This window comes from Coloeus monedula (genome assembly GCF_965178545.1).
Source record: "Coloeus monedula genome assembly, chromosome: 4".
NCBI classification, from domain to species: Eukaryota; Metazoa; Chordata; class Aves; order Passeriformes; family Corvidae; genus Coloeus; species Coloeus monedula.
The window spans coordinates 42338040-42359811 of record NC_138784.1 but is presented as its reverse complement, the minus strand read 5'-3'; the positions used below and the strand labels follow the sequence as shown (position 1 = coordinate 42359811).

The following is a 21772-nucleotide window of genomic DNA, read 5'->3' as shown; positions in this document are numbered from 1 at the left end:
TGTGCTCCCTTCTAGCTAAGCAGTTCAAAATTCAGCCTACCCTAAAATTATGTTTGTTTAACATTTTATTTTGGCATTAAAATCCTGTTACCAAGCTCCCCCCAAACAAGGCTGCAAAACATCTACTAACAGCAATTCCAGATTTTGAGCCACTGCAGAGGATGTGCTCAGGGATGTACATTCACTCTGTTTTCCCTCCAGTTTGATTGCTACACCTGTTTTTGAGATCAAACACTGTGCTGAAATACAAAACCTGTATTACAGCATGCTTCAAAGAATCAGGTAATGTGGAAAGAAAGTGCAGTATTTACACATGTACAAAGGAATTGAAAAATCTAGTTGCTTTAACTGCAGACTTCAAAGTCTCGACAATTTTCCTTCAAAGTACAGTGACCTATTTTAACAACTGACCTGTTAGTACATCCCTGCAGCCGTGTACAAAACTTGCAAATGATAAGTAATAATAAAAAAATTGGTTAGAGAGAGAAAGAGGCTCCTGTTGGTGGAGAAAATGTCAAAAGAATGATTTATAACATCTAGGTTTAGTCTTTGCTGCTTGTCTCTCCAAAGGTTGGCATGCACTCTCACCACAAATGCAGACAATTTGCCTGTTCAGCAGATCTGTTATCACCGTGGAGTAGAAGGTGGCTGGAATGAGACTTGGGAAGGTCCCAGAGGCAGGCAGAGCTGGAGTACAATGGCTACATGGGAGGCGAAAAAACAGTGGACTGGGCAACGTGATGAGGACAAGACTTCAAGGGCCTTCTGCTAGGTGTGTTGAGCAGGGCAGAAGGCAGGCAGCTGTGTTATTCTTCTGTCCCAGAGAACAGGAAAACTCCTCTGTTTGAGGAAATATTCCTACTATGTCTCTTTGTTATTTGGTGCCAGTTTCTTGAACAAGAATTTACTTGTGAAAGAGACAGCTCACAACTGCAATCATCCTAGCTAAAGAAAATCTCTGAATTCACAGATGATTCAAATAGCTGTCCCTATGAATGTACAGCTCACATGATAATTCTTCTGAACCCTTGACTACATCAGGCAGCAAGACTTTAGATAGCCAGAAGTCTGAGACAGTGCACATGTCTAGGTTACTAGACACAAGAAGGAAGAAGTATGGACTTCAAAAAATTTTTAGTGTCAACTACATTGAGCACAAATTCACTTTTCCTGAAAAACAAAACAAAAATCAAACACTGAGAAGCTGAAACATTTTATCTTTAAAAACTGTGGTGTTTTTTACTATTTTTTTTTTAGTAACAGTAACTTTTCAGACTCAAAGAATATGGACTAAAAACAAAATGAAACTTTTGGTGCAGATTCTAGGAAATATTTTAATTGGTTTTAAATTTGTGGTGTCTTATTTTCACTTCACAAAGGAGTAATTTTTATTCTTGTGTCAGGTCATTTCTTTTCCCTCCATGCCCCCAGTTTTCAGTAAGTGAATTGAAAACAAACAAATAGATGAATAAAATGAACAGTTTGCACAGCACTACTGTTGACTGATTTACCCATGTTGTTAAAACAGCTAAGAGGGATTGACTTTAGTTTGGAAAGCATGGGAAGAGCTATTCAGCATGTCCATATTCAGGACACCACTGGAACGTGCTTATCTTGAAGTAAATGCTAAGGTCTCCTTGACTTCAAAGTGCCTCTTCAACAGTGCCATCAACTCTTGATGTTGTATCAGTGCCAGAGGAATATTTCATGTCCTTTTTAAAGCTCCTGCAAGAATAAGCAATCCAGGGATGACACCTTTGACTCAGTTGCTACTGACCTAAGACTTGCCCTTGGCTGGGCACTGCTTGGACCCTTGGCAAATCCAGGAAACCTCAGTCCAGGAACTCAGTGGGAACTACGGCCATCTAAACCTAGGGTTTCAAGAGGTTGGCTATCAAATACCTTGATTTTAAATAAGAGTTGTTTTTAACTGCAGCTGTGATTCTGAGGGAAGGGTCTTACCCATGACTTCTGAAACACATTGTTTTCATTTATGTGCCTGAACACTATTCCTGCAGTGATAGTTTCTTCAGTGGGGCACAATATACTCGCTCCCTTGGCTTCTGTAAGGACAGGACAGCAATCAGGGTTCGTTATATTCTGATTGACCATCTAAATTTAAATATTTAGAGGGGAAAATCTGTTTATTTCTGACTTTTCAAGCTGCTTGCCATGCTAGCATTACCTCAAGCCTCACTTTTAAGTTAAGAAATTCTGACTGTGAAGCTAATTAATGTTTCAAACAATAATGTATATATAACTGTAACTAAACACCTACACATATGCAAAATAAAGACCAAGTTTCAAACTGCATTATATTAATGCATATAATTTGAATTAACTATAATTTCAGCAATTCTGTAAATCCCTTTGAAAGGATCTGTTGCTTGTTGATTTTGAACCATGTGAAGACATGGTAAATATGACATGTAGTCTCATCACATGAATAATGCATTCTGCATCTCAAATAAGCAAGTTCTGCTCCAGAGAGATGCTTAATCCATTCCTTCCTTCTGGGGATGAAAGGAATTTAACTCAGTGCACTGATCTCACAGTATGTGCTCATTTGACTTTAATTATAAAATGATTATTTCAACATTTTTGCCTGTAAAATAAACCAAGCCTGAGCTCCATGTAACCTCTACAGAATTACATTACTTCTCTGTGCACTCAGTCAGTGCCCATCAATACTGCTCTTTCAATACAGTTTCACATGGAAGGATAAAATCCACCTCTTGGGGTTTACAGCTGGTACAGTAGTTTCAGGTCTCACAGCAACAAAAGCTTCCCTTTTTCCTAGTCATCAAAAGGATGGAGCAGTGAAAAGTGAATTCAAATGTCATGAGAAGGAATTTTCACCAGACACAAGGAGATACCATGATCCCACTAAAGCTGGAAGATTTACATCACATAAGCTGTGTATTTTCACCAGTATTTTTTTCACAGACTGTTCAGCCTCTGCAAAACTCTGCATACAGTCAATTACCTTGCTAAAACCCAGACGTCTTCTCTTGGCTAATTCAATAGGCAGAGCATTCCTTGGGAATAGAACATCTGCTGTCCATGTCTTAGGAATGACAGAGCATCAAGTGGAATAGACAGCTATACTGTCAAAGGTACTCCCATTTCAAGCTTGAAAAAACAGCAGTTCAGGAATGTGATGTGTTATCAGGCATACCATCTGGGGGGATAGAAATGCATGCTTTCCATATAGGATAAGATCTCCATGTAAGGATTACTGACAGTAACTCCAGCTGACATGTTCCCATCCGGGTCCAGCAGAATTTCCTGGGTTCATTGCATCACACCTTCCAGCTCAAAAGCTATTTGGAGCTGACCTAAATAACATCAAAGTGTGATCCTGTTCCCAAGCAAAAGCAGCTGTACTGCTTCTGGTCTTCTACTAATTAATGCTACTAGTCAATAGTGCACCTCCTATTGCCAAACAAAACTGGCTAGCTGGGATGCTTCTGCATCTGTGTCAAGAATAATCCGTAATGTGAATAAAATGCTCACACACAAGCAGGAATAGAAGCTATTTACAAGGTGCTATCTCATATATAAAACATGGTGTCAAGTGATATAAATGTTTATAGGTTATTTTCAGAAACTTCAGTCAACTCCTAAATGTTCAAGTTAATTCTCAAAATAGTACTTAGTTTTTCAAAGCCATTTATGTATCTAAACCCACAACATCCATTGTGCTACCATGGGAATTTGCTAGGGCATGAAGAACTTTAATTATAACTTTTTAAAATATCCAACCAACTCAATCCCATTTATCCTTTGGGGCTCCTAAGGTCTAGAGATGGAACAAGGTATTCAGATAAATGTCATCACAATAGTAAAAGCTGAAGAATATACATAAGCTTAGGCCAGCTGTTTTCAGAACACCTGAAATACAGCAAAGCACATCTCACCAAACACTTGTGCATATTATCTCCCAAAATAGACTGTGATATATGCAGAGCACACTGTAAAAATTTATCTGAAATGCTCTCAAAAACTCCAGAATGTGCAGCAAAATTGTAAAAAAATCAAAATAAATGGTCATTAGTCATGATGACTATTACTTAACACTTGAAATTCCTAATCTTATCAGATGCTCTGAAGAAAAATTGTACTGGTACAGTTTCATCAAACCTTCTCTTTAAAGAACACAAGTGAAAATCATCAGGAGTTCTCAAAATGTCACATGAAACCATGAACTTCAATCTGTTCTCAGACCTTAGCTTAAGTGTTTAATAAATACAGTAACCACACCATAAATGATAACTACTAAGATCACAGCAAAAAAATCAAAAGGTTGAACACTTCCAAGACCATAAATATTACTGACCTATGAGCTTCAGCATTACCTGAAGAGTACCCTATAGAGGTCTTCATTCACTCTGAAGAACAATGAATATTGATTTGTATTGACTTGGACAAAAAAAAATCTGGTTGATGCTTGTGTAATGAAATATTTTCTCAGAAGAATAACTGCACATTTGACACTGTACTCATGTCTTTTCACAATGGTTATAATCTTCGTTATTCCACCATAAAAATAACAATATTTAAATCACTAGGATGTTTTCAAGAATGAAAAAGAATGTTTATTACAAGCAACACTAAACAAGCCAGCTTGCTCTCTCTCACGCATAGAAACATGCACACAAAGCATCCACAAAATGTGCTTTGGCTGTTCACTATAGTTATTGGGATGAGATCTGGGCCTAACAGTGGCAAAGGTCTGAGCTCCATCCCCCATCCACAGACTCTCTGTGGGTCGTGTGTCTTTGTTCAATAATAAAGCCATAGAGCACAAGTAATATTAACATTAGTCATTAGAAGCTGGGTGACATGACCCTACAGCTTCTGATTTCTATTCCAATGCATCTTCTCTTCGAGTCAGAGGTTACTGTGCTTGAGGTGAGAACAGCAACATCAGTAATCCCACCTGAGTGCAACCTTTGTCAGCGTTCATTTGTTTTCATTATAAGGTCTCTAAAATATTACTCGAGGTGAAAATCCCTTTAGATTGCTATATAATATGTATGTCAAACTTTGACTTGTCTGAAGTAATTAAAAGAGACATAGGTTCAAAGATCACTTATTTTAACTAAGCATTGATCTAATGGTCCAGCTTTGTGAGATGTGATGACACAAAAGAAAAGGATGGACAAGTGATTTTATGTGTGCCAGAAAATCACAGGAAGACAAGAATTCTGGCAGAGTGTTTCTCTGTTAGACTTCTGAACCTGGCTGATCAGTAGTGGAAAATATGAGCCAATCTCCCTCTATTATCACAACCAGATATCAAAGAACAGATTTCAGAGGACCTGAAAATATATGAGTCTCTGATGAAAAGGTTGTAGTGCTCAGTGTCTCAAATCTGCTGCAAAAGACAGACATACGGAGATGTTCTTCACAGCAAAAGCTTGAGGCAACCTAACTGTGGTTAAGTCCTTGCAGCTCTCATGGAAGCTTCCTTATAGAGTTGCTTGATAGCAACCATAATACATTTGCTTTTTATAACTAGCTGAATTTTGATTAGTATTACCTTGCTGTTCAAAAACAAGTTAGGTGTTACAAAAAGCAAAGCAAGTCTTACCTGGAATACTCTGTCTCCTCACAGACAGTGCTCCATCAGGTGCTTTTGCCTGGTTTGCAGATTTTGTGTAAGGACTCTCATCTAAACAGAAACAAGCAACACCTCCAGTTACTGTTAAATATAATGTTAAAAACAACATATTTTTTTATCCAAATACTGTGTGAACTAGCAGTGCAGATCACAAGAGATGCTGTGAACCAGATGAGGATGGGTATTTTTGAATGCTGATTCAATGCTCAATGTCATGTTTAGAACTCAGTGACAAAGGCTCTGAATAGGAGAGCTGAAAAGGATGTGCTAAAACTCAAATTGGAGGTAACACATTGATGACAGGCCTGATCTACAAAGACCTTTTCAGGTTTAACATAATGATAGAAATTTCCCTTTTCTCATGTTTAGAAGCTTCACATGTCAAAGACTTGAGTGACAGAGTTACTATGCCTGCTCAGGAGTAAAAGACTTCCAGAAGCTTTTGAATATTCTGGCTGGGAAGATGCACTCCTTTTCCTTTAGGATCTGTCAGTGGGAGGTTCCTTTTCTTTTGTAACGATTGATCCGGGAAAACATCAGAAAGCTGTTGCCAAACAGGCCAGGCACATTCGTGCCTAAAGAACACCACTGTACCTGCCTGTGTCTAAATAGGAGGCTATGTGGAACACCAACTAATCAACTTGAGTGCATAAAAGACCACAAATGGTGGGATGAGCAGAGTCACCAATTAGAGGCAGCATTAGGCAGAAACTGAGTCACTTCTACATCCCTCTCAAGAGCAATCAACTATACTGTTGCTTTAAAAAGGACAAGCTATAAGTGCAGGAAAGAAATGTGAATAGAAGAAATAGTATAGGCATTTTATTATTTCAATCAAAAGAAAGGAATCAGAAGAAATAAGGCTTATGCCTTGCTTTCCCTTTAATTGAGTGCTCAAAGACTTGAAAGTGTCACAAATCTTCCTGTTTGATATTTTATGATATTTTCCTTCAGGTTGCAAATGACCGATGCATTTACAGCATGGGCACGAACGCACACTTAAATACCAATCAATGAGTAGAGGAATCAAAGACTGTTTGACTATCTCTTATATGTAACATTATCTGTTACAACATCCTCAGATCAAGTAGAACCATATAAGCTTTTTCTGGAGAACCATCTTTTCAGTTGTCACTCTCGACAACATAATCCTTTGCTGATTGCACTCTTTACATCTTGCGAGGTCTCAAACTCCTTTAGAAACTTGCATCAAAGACAGCAGTCCATTTTTATACCAGTAAGATAAGGGTTTGGTCAGCATAATTTAATTTAAAACCAGGTCTCAAAGAAGTGACTGAAAGAGCTGGTTATCTTTTAGAATGAGAACTTCTGTAATGAAGTCTGCTACTGTTAGGCAGCTGCAACAACAAAAAGCTTAAATTAATTAAAAAGAAAAAAAGGAAAAGGCAAAATAATTATTTATAGCCATGAACCTTGATGAAAATACAGCAACTAGTGAAGAATATGTATTGGTAAAATAGCACAACAGTCAATATAGTTGTGTTTTCTATGGTAAAATGAACTGCAATTGTTTTAGGACTACAACGTTACAAGCAGAAAAGTAACAGGCTTGATTATATTCCATCCTAGCACAAATGCCAAGAAAATAAAGCTGCCAGCTACAGGAAATAGAGACGCATGGAAAAAATATTAACATAGATCCAGGTACACAATTTAAGAAGAAAGTATATAAAGCCTCAATCCTTCCATCTGAGGTAAGTGGAAAAGCTAATATTATTGCATATATAGAATATACAACCCCTCAATAAAGAAAAAAAATATACAGTAAGACTGAACTAAAGCTTCTGAAGGAAGAAGCATTGATCTTTTTTCTTTCACAGAAGAGGTGCCACTGAGCTTCAACTCAAGACAAGGCTTAAGACAAAGAAACTGAGCATGTGGCTTATATGTCCCACCCATTATTACTTAGTTGCTGTTGCTGAACGCGACACCACGTAGTGTGAGACGCACATTTTTCTATTAAAAAGTGGGCAGGAAACATAATACAATTTGTCTACAACTGATGGATAGTGATGACTTCTGGGCCCTATTTGAATGTATGCCCTATGTATGAAAAATCTATCAATTTACAGAACAAAACAGTCCACTACTAATCAAGACTTTACAAATTATTGTCATCAGATTGAGGGACAGGAAAAAAGGAAAGAAGAATTTTCCCAGCTAGACCTTTTCCACTGAATCTTTGTCATTGAGCAAATGAGTAAATCATCTCCACTCTCATGCCGAAAGAAGATTTTCCCAATATTGCACTGGGCTTGGAGTACCTGTGGTTATTCTGAGTTCAGAATACAGGACAAGTCTGCAAATCTTTCTGGTTAACAACACCAATGAGGGGAGGGGAGTGCACATTCAAATACTTACTAGGGAACCTGAGCAAAAATGTTTTTTATATAACTGGCAGATGTGAAAGTAGCTAAGACTGCACATGTGAGCAAGCTAGTATTTTAATTTAAGCCTATTAACACTGAAATCTTATCAGATGCTTATCAGACGGGTTGGGTACTGTAGGACAGATTTCTTAATCTGTCCACAGATTTTCATAGCAAAACAGAGGGCCCAAAAAAGTTTCTTCATAAACTTCTGAACCCCTGTAAATGCAAAATACGCCCTATTATTATTGGGAATGAATGAGCCCCTGGTGGACCGGTAAACTGTACTCAGAACTGGAAATGATTTTCTTCTGATGCCCTTTTAACAGTAAAATCAGACTGAAACATAAGTAGAAATAGGTATAAAGGAGTCCAAGGAGCAAAGGAAAACACAACACAAAACACAACCAACTGTAGAAAGAGTTGTTATTGAACCTTATTGAGATGCTTAACTGAGACAGGAAAGCAAAATAAAGATTAGACAGATACAGAAATATGTCACCCTAAAGAAACTAGAGAGACAAGACCTGACAGCCCTGAAATGTCAGACACCATTCTTGGTGCCCCAGGGGAAAAACTCTGTTTGTACATGCTAGCAAAGTTGCAAGAGTGGCCACAGGAACTGATCATCAAATTAAAATATCCTGATGCCTTCATCCACTCTATAGTTAGCAGGGAGGGTCTTAAAAAATGCAAAAATGTCTTATGACAGCAGTGCCTAGGGGAAAGATTTGCAGGAGAGTTTTGTATTACCAGCACTGATAGATAGACTTGGAGATGAAACTCAATTCAGCAAGCCAACACACTGAAAAAGCAAAGGAGCGAAAGAATATGAAGCATTCCCCCTACAAACAGGAGATAATAACTCAGCATCAGGAAAAGCTGTGATGTATTTTAAGATGCCACACATACAAAGTAGAAGGAGAAACAGGCTAGATTCAGAAGCATAAATCTCACCTGTTTACACGCCTAATAGTAGCATATCATCAGCAGGGAGCAAGCCACAGTCCATAAAGAATTCACAGGCCAAACTGCACCACTTCAAAGCACAGAAATGCCTTTACCTGGACACACACGTGCAAACTCTGCCACTCAGAGCACCAGTTCTTGTCTGCTTCTGAAGGAATTGCTCCACAGGTGGCCACATTCCCTACCAGCTTAGCTATAGCCATCCACTTATGCAGCTGCTTTTGTTACACCACTGGCTTTTTTTCCCTCCCGTAATTCTCCCTGGCTAGAAAATCAGACAACTCAGAGTAAACAATTTCAGCAAGTCAGTAGGTCATATAAAGGTGTCGGCTATACCAGCAGATCTTTCCACTCAGTGACTACAGGAAACCAACTCTCTTAGGCTGTTAAGAGGCAGGGGTCATTTTCCACCAAATTCATACTTTGCGTGTTTCTTACAGTTGTAAATGTGCAATAGTGAAAGATGAACACTGTGTTAATTCACTCCTTGCCAGAACACAAGTGATAATCTCAGAGATGACACCTTGTAGATTATTACGATTCTTAACCAGCAAAGCAAAATGACCTTTTTGTCTTCTCCTTTTACTTGCCCTCGTGAAACAGCCCCAAACACCAGTAACCGTAGCTTACACATCATCCTTTCAAAGCCCTGCATACCATTAAAGACTAAAAAGATAATGATCAGGTGGACAGGCAAGTACTCCTACTGCTTATAGCTATTACTGTAGGTTTATTGCCTTTTGCTTGTGTGGCAGATAAACAGCTTTTTTTTTGGCACTTTCCTCCCTATTTTTAACCTGGTGGTATCTCTATCCTGTAACTGAATGATTCATTCTTTGAGGTAGGGACCATGCTGCGACCCATTTATATCATTCTGCATTGCTCTTACTATACAGAGGTGGAGCATCTGTCCAAGACTAAGGGCTCAAAAGACTGTAACAAAGAACAGTAATGTAACTCCAGAAAGATAATACACTGGACAATGTGTACAGATATATATCTAAAGTGCCTGGTACTGTGTCAGCAAAATGACCATATGAAATCTTTAGGTATTTGCTGTTCTTTAGTTTAATATCCTTTGAAGGATACCAACTGGGGGCTTTTTATTCCAAGAGGGAATAAAAGGAAGGCCTAAAGATTTTTCCTCAACAGTCACGTCTAGACATTCAATGTTTCAGGCAGTTTATAACCGCTGAACCATTCTCGTGTCTCTCTTGGGGGCTGTGAAAGCTATTGACACAAGAATGTTATTTACAGATGTGGTAAAGCCTACGGGCACTCCCACCTTCAAATCTTCAAAAGGGCTTAGAGGGTGTTTCCTTCACTGCTGCTGCCACACGTCCATGCGATAACTGCTGAACCCAGTAAATGTGTCCAAATCCTGTGTAGCACCAGGTGGCCCCAGAAGGTGACTAAGCACAGCTATATCCTGTTTGATACAAAGGGGAAGCTTCTTCCCAGCCCACTGGGAACAGCTCCTGAACAACTCTGTGGCTGTCACTTTGCCTCTCCTACAAGGAGAGGAAATGTGAAGATGTTTCACTGTTGTACCTCATCTCTCCAACAAAATTGCCCGTTCTCAGCTCTATGTCACCATTTGCACCTGCTTTCCTACTGCAAAACCTGCATTAGAGGGAGCAGGGCATCAAATGTGGCATCAAATTCATACATGAAATATTTCAAACACAAGAATTTTCTAATATTTAGGAGCTTGAAAGCTGTATTAAATTTTTTCAACAGCAGATGTGAAAGGATTTTGAGGGCGAACAGAGTTTCCATCTTTCAGCTTTTCATTCTCCATTCTTTGACAGCTTTACTTATGTCTCACCATATAACAAGCTGTTCTTCGGCCAAGGAAAAACTGAATTTAAACCGTTTTAGAGCATGACCATGTAGGTCCCAAGCAGACTTCAGAACCCAAGCAAGTGAAATCTGAGGTGTTCCTCAACTGTTCCCCACTGTGAAGAATCTCAAGCTAAGTCCCAAGATTCCTGAAAGAAGCACACCACATCTTCAGCTGGCTAACCTCCAGCTGTCTCAGTGTACAGGAGTAAGACCAACTTCATGTGTTGCTGTTTGCACCATTTGGGATAGCATGCACTTCAGACAAGCAGAGAATCACATATCTGTACAGAGGTAGAGACTGGCAAAACCACAAATCGTCAAGAGGATTGGTTGCATCTGAGAGAAGAACATTCCCAAGATTAGTTCCTCAAAAAATAAAAGCACCAGAATCACAGTTGTTACTTCAGACATTCCAAGACCTGTAATATTCCATTCACTGAAATTTGTTGCTCCTTAACTTTATAAAGAAGAGTAATTTTCACTAAAAGCCATGAATTTTTATAAATCCTACCAGTACAGCACAAAATACCACAGGTTCTCATACTTCCTATATCTGAAACCTATCTTGAATTTTATCTTTAAATGGCATAAAGCTCAGCTTTATCTAAAAGCGTATTTTCTTTGCACAGCATCATACCAGTGACAGTTGGTAAATCCTGAGATACAGCATTCTTTATTATCTCCACTGCTTGCAGCTAGAGGCTTTTACAGATAAAAATAAACATGTATACACTGGTGCCCGTGGTTTCTAGAAGCTCTGAAGTTGAGGAAGGCTTACAAAGAGTCTTGGTAGGACTTTTAGCACCATTCCTGCAGCAACTGACTCTCCTCTTAACTCAGACCCTTCTGTTAAAGATCTTCCATTTTGTAAGAAAGCTGAAACACTTACTGGACCAGGGACTCAAAGCCCAATCTCATATTCACAGAGAGTACCCAAACTCCCAGCTACATAATCATTCAGTCTTGCTAGCTTGCTCTGACAACACTAATGAAAAAGTATCTCAGAGAATGTATTTTTCCTGGGAAAGGAGGATGTTTTTGTAAGATTTGCTTTTAAACAATGCAGAAGTTTAGAGAAAAATTAACATCCTGGAACATTCATGGTTACTACAGTGTCACTACAGCTGTGTCAGAGCATAAAGGACTATAGACTGTTGAAAAAAAGAGACAAAATTGTCTTAGCCTTTTTCACCAGATGTATAATGTTCAGATTTTGAATGTATATGCTTCATGAAACAACAAAATGTCAACAATTTGCTTTGCCCATATGCTAAACCTTTCAGATATGTTATGGGAACTCCAACCATGAAAGGAAGCATTAATTTCTCCTACTGGTGCAGAGGAATAATAATTTTTCGAGTTCATTTGAGAGCTATGGCTTCACTCATTTCAAATGAGACTTGATTTTTGAAATGGCAATGCTGCTCTTCGAAGTAGTGCTAAGAACTATCTCAAATTTTTAAAGCATTGCATATAAAGTAGTCATTAATGGACTAGGCTCCAAGTAGGACAAATATGGACGTATTTAATCTTAATCCTTTCTAATCAAATTGTGTGCTCAGTACTCTCCAGGAGTCTTTATTAAGAAAACATAAGGTTTCAAATGCTTCCATAAATAGCATTTGTTGGTGTGTGCGACATGGAAAAATTATGAGAAGAAAGAGTCAGAATAACTCCTCTGGTAATTTTCTTTTCCACATTTAGCAGACATGTCTCTGGTTTTCTTAGAAACTTAATTTTAACAGTTACAGTACCAATGAATAACTGTGTTGTCTCTCTAAAGTGAAAATTTATTCAATTTTATTATACTTTATGTAAATTTAATTCTCTTTTTTCTGAATTATATGGTTACTTATTGGAGTAACAGCTCAGTTTTAATCTAGAAGCAAGAGAAGTAGGGTACTGTAATTATGCATAACTGTGAATCCATTTCATATTGATATTTGCAATACCTCAGAAAGCTTGACTGTTTGAAAAATGATCTGAATATCCTCCAAGTTTGCTTGTGCAAAGTTAATTTCCTAAGCCTGTGCTTAGGCACCTGAATGAAAATGCTTGGTTTCCTATATGGCTAAGTACTCTGATCTCCTCCCAAAGCTATTTTGCTCATGAAAATGCAGAACTTTCCAAGAACATTTAAAACATGCAGGATCTGCAAAAAGCTCAAAATGTCTCTGGAGAGATATTAGCATATGGTGAAATTCACTTCAGTGGATTATCTAATAAAGAAGTAATCCTATTTAAATAATACCCCAATCACAAACTACTTCAAATCTGATAAATATGTCTTTTTGTTTATACAGCATCAAGCATTAAGCACGAATGCCATAAACCACAATCATCACTGAATTGTTACATAATTTTAAAATTCAACTTGAGTTTCACTTTATTGTCTTGAGCTGCTGTTTATTGTTTATGGAAATAATACAGGCATCACATAAGTGATATGTGTGAGGCTTACCCAAAGCAGCTAGAAACTGAAGAGGCTTGGTGCACAAAAAAGCTTGAAGAAACTGGGGATGTAAACTATTTTCTTTTCTGAGACAGTCTGGGATTTTTCTGTACATACAACTTCTGCAGAAAACCTTATTCTAGAGGATGAGGCTATAAACCTTTTCATTTAAAAGGAAATTCCTAAGTGACACACATATCACTGACAGGAAGCACTTTCAGATATTCAAGCTTCAATTTTGTTCCAAACACCCCTGTCCATAGGAAGGTTTTGTTGTCCTTCTTGCACGTATGTAGCTCTGATGTACTGCTGCATGTTGGCACTGTATGAAAGTGCCATACATTAGCTTTTTGGGGAAAAAATATATTTGAAACTGTTTTCTTTACAAAGTTTTAATAATTAATAAATTCAATTACTTTAACACTGGTAAATGCTAAATCAGCATCCCTCAAGAATATTTGAGCCAATCTTGACAGATTCACACCAATGCCAACAAGATGATAAAACTTTCAACAAGGCTACTTGGAAAAGGGAGTTTAGCAAAGGAGCAAGACCTGAGCTAAGGCAGAGACTGAGGGACAGAAAACCTGATGGCATTAATTTTTCGTGGAAAAACACTTTAAAAAATGCATCAGTTACCTTAGTATTACTTTTTATTCTCTACCCTTGGTTCAGCTGCCCATTCCCAGATGGGCTGGGAAGAAAGCAGTAGCTGATAAGGGGAAAAGGGGCCAAGCCATATCCTGTGGCTCTCAGACGATGCCCTGAAGCTACAGCACCACACTCCTCACTGCTGTGGCTGCCCCCCACTGTGCCTCCTTGGGACAAAAGGCAATTGGCTTCCTGGACTACAGCATTTATACTGGCATGCCAGTGGGATTTTCCCTCTTATTTATAGTCCAAATGACGCACATTAGTCCAAATGGGCACAGCTCAGGCTTAGTGAAAAACAGATCTTTCAGACTGCACTTCTTTCAAGAGTCAGGCTATAAACCTGGCACCTTCCTCATGGCCTTGTGAAATACTGTCCTACTTTCAGCCCCTGCCCTGGAAGAGTTCACTCAATATATCCAACAGAGACTGTGCAATAATTCAGACTAACTTCACTTGTCAGCAAAACTTCATTGTTTTTGGAAGATGTGACAAGTTTGAACACAGTGCAGAGTAAGAGCCTTTTAAAATAAAGTGCTGTGCGCTTTTAAGGAGTGGGAACAAAGCATAGTAACAAAAGAGAAGTCAAGTTGACAAAACAATATATACATATTTGTCTTACTTAAAGCTCACTTAAAGCCTAGGCCACCTTCTGTGCTCCAGACAGCATCTATCCATGCATGTGGTTCTTTACAGCAAGGCTTTTAACCTGTCAAACAATCTTTATTTGCTAGTGTCTCCTGGGTCCTACTTAATCTCAAATCTTTTTTAGGGCAAGCAGTTCACTGTCTGCAGTATTCTTCAAATTCTGTAAAATGGTAATTATTAGATCTGCTTGCCCACATCTTTGCCTACATTCAACTTTGTCCATGTCTGAATCAGCTTTTTGCAATCCTGTGGAAAATACAGCAATAGAGAAATAGATACAAATGAATGTATGGCATACAGGAAAAATTATACCCCATAACCTTCAAGAAGGCAGACAAATAATTTTTAATTTTCCTATGCACAAATCTCCCAAGCCTTTTAACTAGGAATCCTTCTCTTTTAGGAATTCACAGCTGTACCTTCACAATGTCTTTGGCTCTAAATCTCCTAGAAATAATGACAGCATTGACTCATTGCATGCCACAACTGCGGGAAGAATAAACATGGATTTAGTTTTTGCATAGTGTGAAAATTCTACTTCAACTTTTTCTCCCAACACTACAGTAATGGTGATGAAATTATTAAATTTTTCTCTGTATTACCAGCACATTGCCAACATTTTCAGATCTATCATGATACGTATACGCTGTGTGCATGCACATTTAACAATGGATTTATTAAGTTCATAAAATAATTTCAAAATAGCAGAAAGCAGTAGAAAATAACAGGAAATATCACATATTAAAAATAAGTTCTGTCAACCTGATGCAGCTAAAGGACTCACTCTGCATGATGTTTAAGTCAAAAGCTCAGACCTTACAGACGGACCATATTCTGAAGGTCAAATAAGCCCCTGTTTTGGCAGACCAACAGCATGATGAATGCCAGAGTCCTGATTACTCTACCATGGCTAGCCTGTGCCTTGTCCAGGTTTCTATAATGAAAGACTGAGGGAAACCAAGCTGATTTTAAGAGCCAGAGTAAAATATAACTATTAATAAGGCATGGCGTATAGGACTTCAGACCCGATCAAGTGCTAAATATATTAACACCTACACACTACTCAGGCTATGGAACTCAGGCTGTGGAATACATCTGTACTAAACTTCTGAAAAAGAAAGTTAAGAAAAATAAGCCACATCATTATTTCACAGAGACACTATTTCCTATTTCCTTCATGATCTGAAGTCTCTAAAAGAAGAGCCTGGTGCAGAATACAGTACACATTAATGTAAACTGCCATGGAGAAGGAAGGCAGAAACACTCCTATGCATGCAAGGAGCGAAATGCTTTCAATTACTTGCTGCAGCTTAGAAATCCAGGCGACAACAATATCTTATTAACCACACCAGGAAGCAGACATATAACCAGCAGCACCACCCCTATCAAGCAGAAGATAACAACCACAGGCACAGCTGGAATTTTACTGACCAAATCAACAAGAAAATACAGAGGACAGTATCTATATCAATAACCAGGGCACGACGTCTTACAGATGATAGCAGAAGTTTGATCTTTAAGGTATTTCAAGAAATAACTGGTATTTTAAAAAAATGCAGCTATTCCAAGCTATGATTTCCATATTGCACAAAGCCAGTGTTTTGCTGCAGAGTCAAAGGTTGAGTTGAACACATTCATTTAGACTGTGAAAACAGCAAAGCAAGCCACTGAGTCTCACAAGAATTGCTGATTAAGGCAGTGGCTTTTAACCTTTGTCTGTAAAGCCCTGAAAGATCACACACTACTGTGACACACCTCTTGAAAGGCCTTTAAGAATAAATTATGCCTTTACTCTACTGCAATCTAGTTATTAATGTGTACAACACCACTAAGTATCTAAACAAAGAAAAATAAAGCCGTCAAGACTAACAGGCACCATCATTTGCCCTCACAGCTTGAAAAAACCAAGTTTCTGCCCTCCATAGCCAACACGTTCTGACTTACAGCTCTCACAAAAGCTCGAAGATATGCATTGGTTTTGGTTGGCTAGAAATGTAAATGCTTCTGAAAACATTTCCCAACAGGAGTTAGGACAAACATCGACTATGGAACAAGGACTGTAAACTCCTCTGATGGACAGTGGCAGCTCAATGTGCTTTCAGCTTCTCTGGTGCATTCCTTGAGAGGAAAGCATGGGGAAGAGAGGCAGATCCATAGAGGAAGGGCATCTACCTTCTGTGGGAGTGCATGAGTACGTAAGGGGGTGGGAGCAGGGCAGAGCGTAGAGGACGGAAGAGTTCAGAAAGTACAGGCTGGTAGTAAGAATCAGTGGTGAATGTGCTGTATGAGCATCAAATAGAAGGAGGAACTCCTGGGGACCCAAGAAGCTGTTGCAGTTTGCAATAAACAAATAAACAGAACCTGTTTGGTCCAAAAGTCTTTCAGGGAGGGGGGGGGAGGAGGAGGGGAAGCTTGCTTGCTCTAAGTTAAATGTCTAGGCAAATGTACTTTAAAAATAACCTGGGTTCCCATCAATCACTTTGAAAACCAAAGACATTAAAACCCACCTAAAGTGGTCAATCAGCAGAAAAACTCACCCTTCACTATGCATAATACAGGACTCACTTAAATTGTTCTTTGTGAGGCTTATAAAACATCTTGCTAACACTTTCCCCTTGTCTCCTATACTCCACAAAAATTCCATTACTATTCCTGTCTTCTTGTCTTAAGAGAACAAAAAATAATAAACTCATTGTCTACGAAGTTTATGGGTGTTCAAAGCTGCCAGTCGCCTGCCATTTCCATGTAAAGTACAAACCCAAGCAGACTCGTCCTTGAGGGAGTTGTAGGGCAGCTGAGCTGGAAGTATTGACCCTAGGCTTTATGAACTCATTTTGCCTCAGAGTTTGTAATAAAAATGTTGTTTTCTCTCTGTCAAAAGACACTTCCACCAAACAGCTCTGTGAAAGCAGCTCCCATGCTTCATATTCCCATGTAAGGCCAGACCAGAGGTGAGGGATGCTGAAAAAAGCTGTGCTTTTGCATGTTCCATAGCAGCATTCTTTCTGCCTGCTTCTTTGAGTCCACACTCCTTCCCTTTGAAGGGTCAATACATTTTAACAGCATATACAGAATAGAAAGAATAAAAAAAGGAGATGAGGTCTGACAAAACATAACAGACAATAAATATATGCAATGCATAGGATGCACATAGGATGCTGTGTCTCAAGTGAGGAAGAGGGAGAGAAAAGCAAAATCAGATTGCAGAGGAAAAGGAAAAGAAGTAACAGTTTGGGGGAGGATGAATGGGAAGAGACTAATCCTACTTCTCAACTCCTCCTTGATCGCCTCCCAAGCTCATCTAACAATTTGTATTTCCTTTGCTAACTACACAGTACAACTGAAGCAGCTTGGTTTGAAATCACACAGATGTTAGAGGTCCTTGGCTTTGAGTTCCTACTCCTAATAGCAAAAGGCCAACAGAGAAACCACTGGAGAAGCTGATTTGGCAAGGAACACCAAGACACCAACATCATAGCAGGAACTAATACTTTGCTGCTTCGCTTCCCAAACTGCCTCCTCTGCTCTAGGCTAATCTTTCTCCCTGTGAGACACAAATGAACAAGGGAGATAGTGAGAGCTGAATTTATTTTCTGTCACCATCACCGGCTCACGGAACCTGAATGGGAACTGAAAACAAGGTATAAACTTCAGGAAACAAAATTCTTAATACTTTTGCGATCATGTAGGAATTTTTGGTTCAGATACTTTCTTTAATATTCTGCTTAGCAGAGAAGCCCACATAACAATGGCAGTGGTACTGCTGACATTACATGGATGAAATAAAAATATGTAAGTGTCAATGACAACTTAAAGACAAAACAAAGTGAACATAAGGTCTTGGCAGAGAGATTATTTCCTTAACCACCATGGTTTTGTACATTTTTTTCTCTCTAGCATGATTTTTTCAGGGATTGGGTTAGCCTCAGGATTGTTCCCATTGCTTCCAGTATGAAAGTCTATTGAGACTTGCACGTAAAAAGTTAATTAGAAGGTGAATAAAATGACAACAGAGATCAAAGAATGTCTATTCCCCAAGTTCATGCCAAGATCCATGTATATGTAATGTTTCATACAAACAATGTAAGTTATTTCAAGATGTTCTTTTCAACAAAGATTATGATAAAGAATAAAATGTTCCCATTATCCTTTTCTAATGGATTTATTCAAATTAAATCAGAAGTTAAAACAAGAAAGTTAAACACAAAAGGATTACTCTGTTCATTGATACTACTACTGCCAGGACATCTTCAGTTTAGTCAGACTGGCTACTACAGCAATAGTAAAAGCAATTATTTTCCTTAATACCCTGCTCTAAAAAAGTATGTCAATTTAAGGGATCATTTGTTCCTATTAAAGCCAAATGAAAAGGCAGTGGGATTTTAAAGTTAGCAAAACGCTTTAGATTCAGACAGGGGCTGGATGCTGTCCTGATTTGGGATGCTCTCCTGAAGTGGGATTACCTGCCCTGGTTTTGCAGCTCTTCAGGCACATGCAGGGCTTTTTGCTCTCTAAGCGCATCATGAAAGTCAGGACATGTACATTTATATAACATGTACAATAATACATTTTTCTGTGTGGTGATATTGCATCATGTTTTATAATGTAAGGAAAAGGAAGCAAAAATCCATCACAATTCTATATGTCACCATTTCTAAAAGCATTTCTAAAACATGGCACTTAATATCACATTCCTAAATGCAGCTATAACAAAACAGGCCACTACTGTGGCAGCTTCCCACTGAATACCCTGGCAAACTGCAGTGAGCATGGCTGTCTGCAAGTCTGATGCACAATTTCTAAGTAAGCATAAAAAACTGGATACTGGAAGTCACATATTCATCATTTTAGTCTTTTTAAAAAATATATTGTAACATTTATTGTCATAAAGCTCATAAAAATAAATGTTTCCAACACAGTGATTTACAATACAGAACAATAGCAATTTCAGAATAACAGCAGTTTGATATAAAAAGGCCATAAAAGATTGTCCAGCATTTTGTAATAAACACACGATCTATTTCAGAATTCCCAGATGTGTGGGCTACCATCCCTTTCTTCAAAGATCTTTTGTGTGCTTATACACACTTTAAAATACAGACAGAAGCTTATTAAAGTGCATCAAAATGCTGAAAGAGAAGAGGCTGCAATCCATTCATGCATACAGACACTGATCTACAAACACCACCACTGCCATGGCTTTCCATTGAAAAAACCCAACTTTATTACCTTCATTTCGCTTCTATTCACTAATTGGTATTTAAAGACTTCACAACCATTCATGCATTCTTTGCATCTAAACTCCAGTCTTACACAAATTTTAGTCTCTTCCACTGTACAATGGAAACAATGATTTTTATGTGAGCAGAAAAGTGATAAAGGAGTTGAGTATATTTGTAAAGGTATGGGTGCTGACTTGACTGACCCAGTTCCTTTATGAAAACCTGGCTAAACAAACAGAGAAAAGCCATTCTGGATTGTAATTACAGCTCCCCTGATCAAGCTTAGTGAATCATCATTTCTTCATGCTGACATTTTAGCTTGCCAAAAAGTAACTCCAACCCTGGTAGTTTGCTAGCTCCCCATACAACTCAGAATATCGCCAGCCCATAGTAATTTTTTCTTCTGCCAATTCAAGCCAGTACACTGAAAATCCTCCTGACAACCCAGAGAGGACAGTACTTTACACCTAACAGTGACACTGGCAAAGATCAAGGCTGGAGAAGGAAATGTTAATTTAGTTGATGAGTTCAGCAGGCAGATATTAGGCAGGTGTCACACATTACGTGTATATGTGCTTCTATTTCTACCACCTACAGCCTTTTACCAAATAATTTAGGCCAATCATCCAAACTCAAGAAGCACCATGGAATAAGGCACAGCAGTCAACTCATCCACAAGATAGGATGATTAGCACTTAGAATGCAACTCTGTGAACCTCTATCATTATTTTAATGACACTTTATGTGCTAATTTTAAATACAACAGCTGCTTCTCTCAAGTTCTTGCTACTGGATTTTGCTAAAGATCACCTTTAACATTACAACATAAATTCAGTGAGATCATACATAAACAGAAGACATTCATTACCACCTCAGCAAACAGAGTTGTGGGTTTGGGGATTTACATTTAAGACATTCTATATGAACTGACTAAAATTAAAAAATAGACAGTGGTATCAATACTGGCAGAAAAGCCAAATAAGCATGAAACGAAGGTATTTAAATTATTAAAAAGTCAATAGAGCTAGGCTCACACTTAAAATCCACATTTTTTCCCTAGGAGAGGACTATACTATATGATTCCATTTATGAGATGCTACACTTAAAAATGAAGCAATAAAGATCCTGGATAAAATACATCTTCACTTTAGTTGACCTCAGAAATGCCCCCCAAATAAAGTATAATCTGACCTATCACTAGAGTTTTACAAAACAACAATTATTCTCTTCTTTCTTAAAGAACATTGTGCAAGGAAAACAAATTCATTTCTGTAAAATACAATTTACATTTGATATTATCTACTATTTATCAAGTAATTTGAGTTTATCAAGAACTTATCAAGAGAAAGCTAGTCTGGAGAAACTAAATCTTAAGGAGAGTTCTTAATGAAGTGAACTGTATTATCATTTCCAGCTCTTGCCGGAAAAGGTTCTGTTAATCTAGGTTCAACTCATGGCCTGATGGCCAGCACTGGCCTGGCTCCACTTGTCATGAAGCATTTCCCTGCTGTCACACATGGCTGCTGGAAGCAGTCAGCAAGAAGGAGAAATGATCCTGCAGGCAATTACATGTGTCCTCCCAGACGAGTTTCAAACAGGAGAGAGATTTTGAACTGAGCCCATGCAGAACAAAGCACAGCTACATAGCAACCCATGTTTTATCTGGACTGCTGCATTTGATGCTAAATGGAGACTACGGGGATTTTTTAATGTGTGCAGCCACGTAAACCCATGCAAGGGATCAGGGTCATGGCTTACTGGGACTAAAACTGTAACTGCCACCCAGAAGCCACTGTTTTTCCACCGTGGCAGGTGACAACACCCTCCCCAGACCCACTGCAGGCATATTTTCTGTTACAGCCATCTGAAACATTCACTAAAACTGGCACATATTTTCAAGGTTGCAGCAGCAAGTTGACAAGCTGAAAACAGATGACTTCTGGTGCTAAAACATTTTAAGGAGGAAAAA

At 38.4% G+C, this 21772-nt stretch overlaps 1 protein-coding gene across 1 annotated transcript in view; it reads right to left on the bottom strand.

Annotated features, from left to right (window-relative positions):
- Positions 1 to 21772, bottom strand: part of GRIP1 (glutamate receptor interacting protein 1) — a gene marked incomplete at both ends in the record, with an annotated part of 221262 nt that overhangs the window by 99913 nt on the left and 99577 nt on the right. Inside the window, one exon of the mRNA XM_082280305.1 lies at positions 5597 to 5677. Coding sequence (XP_082136431.1) covers positions 5597 to 5677 — 81 coding nt within the window. The remainder of the gene's footprint in view (positions 1 to 5596; positions 5678 to 21772) is intronic.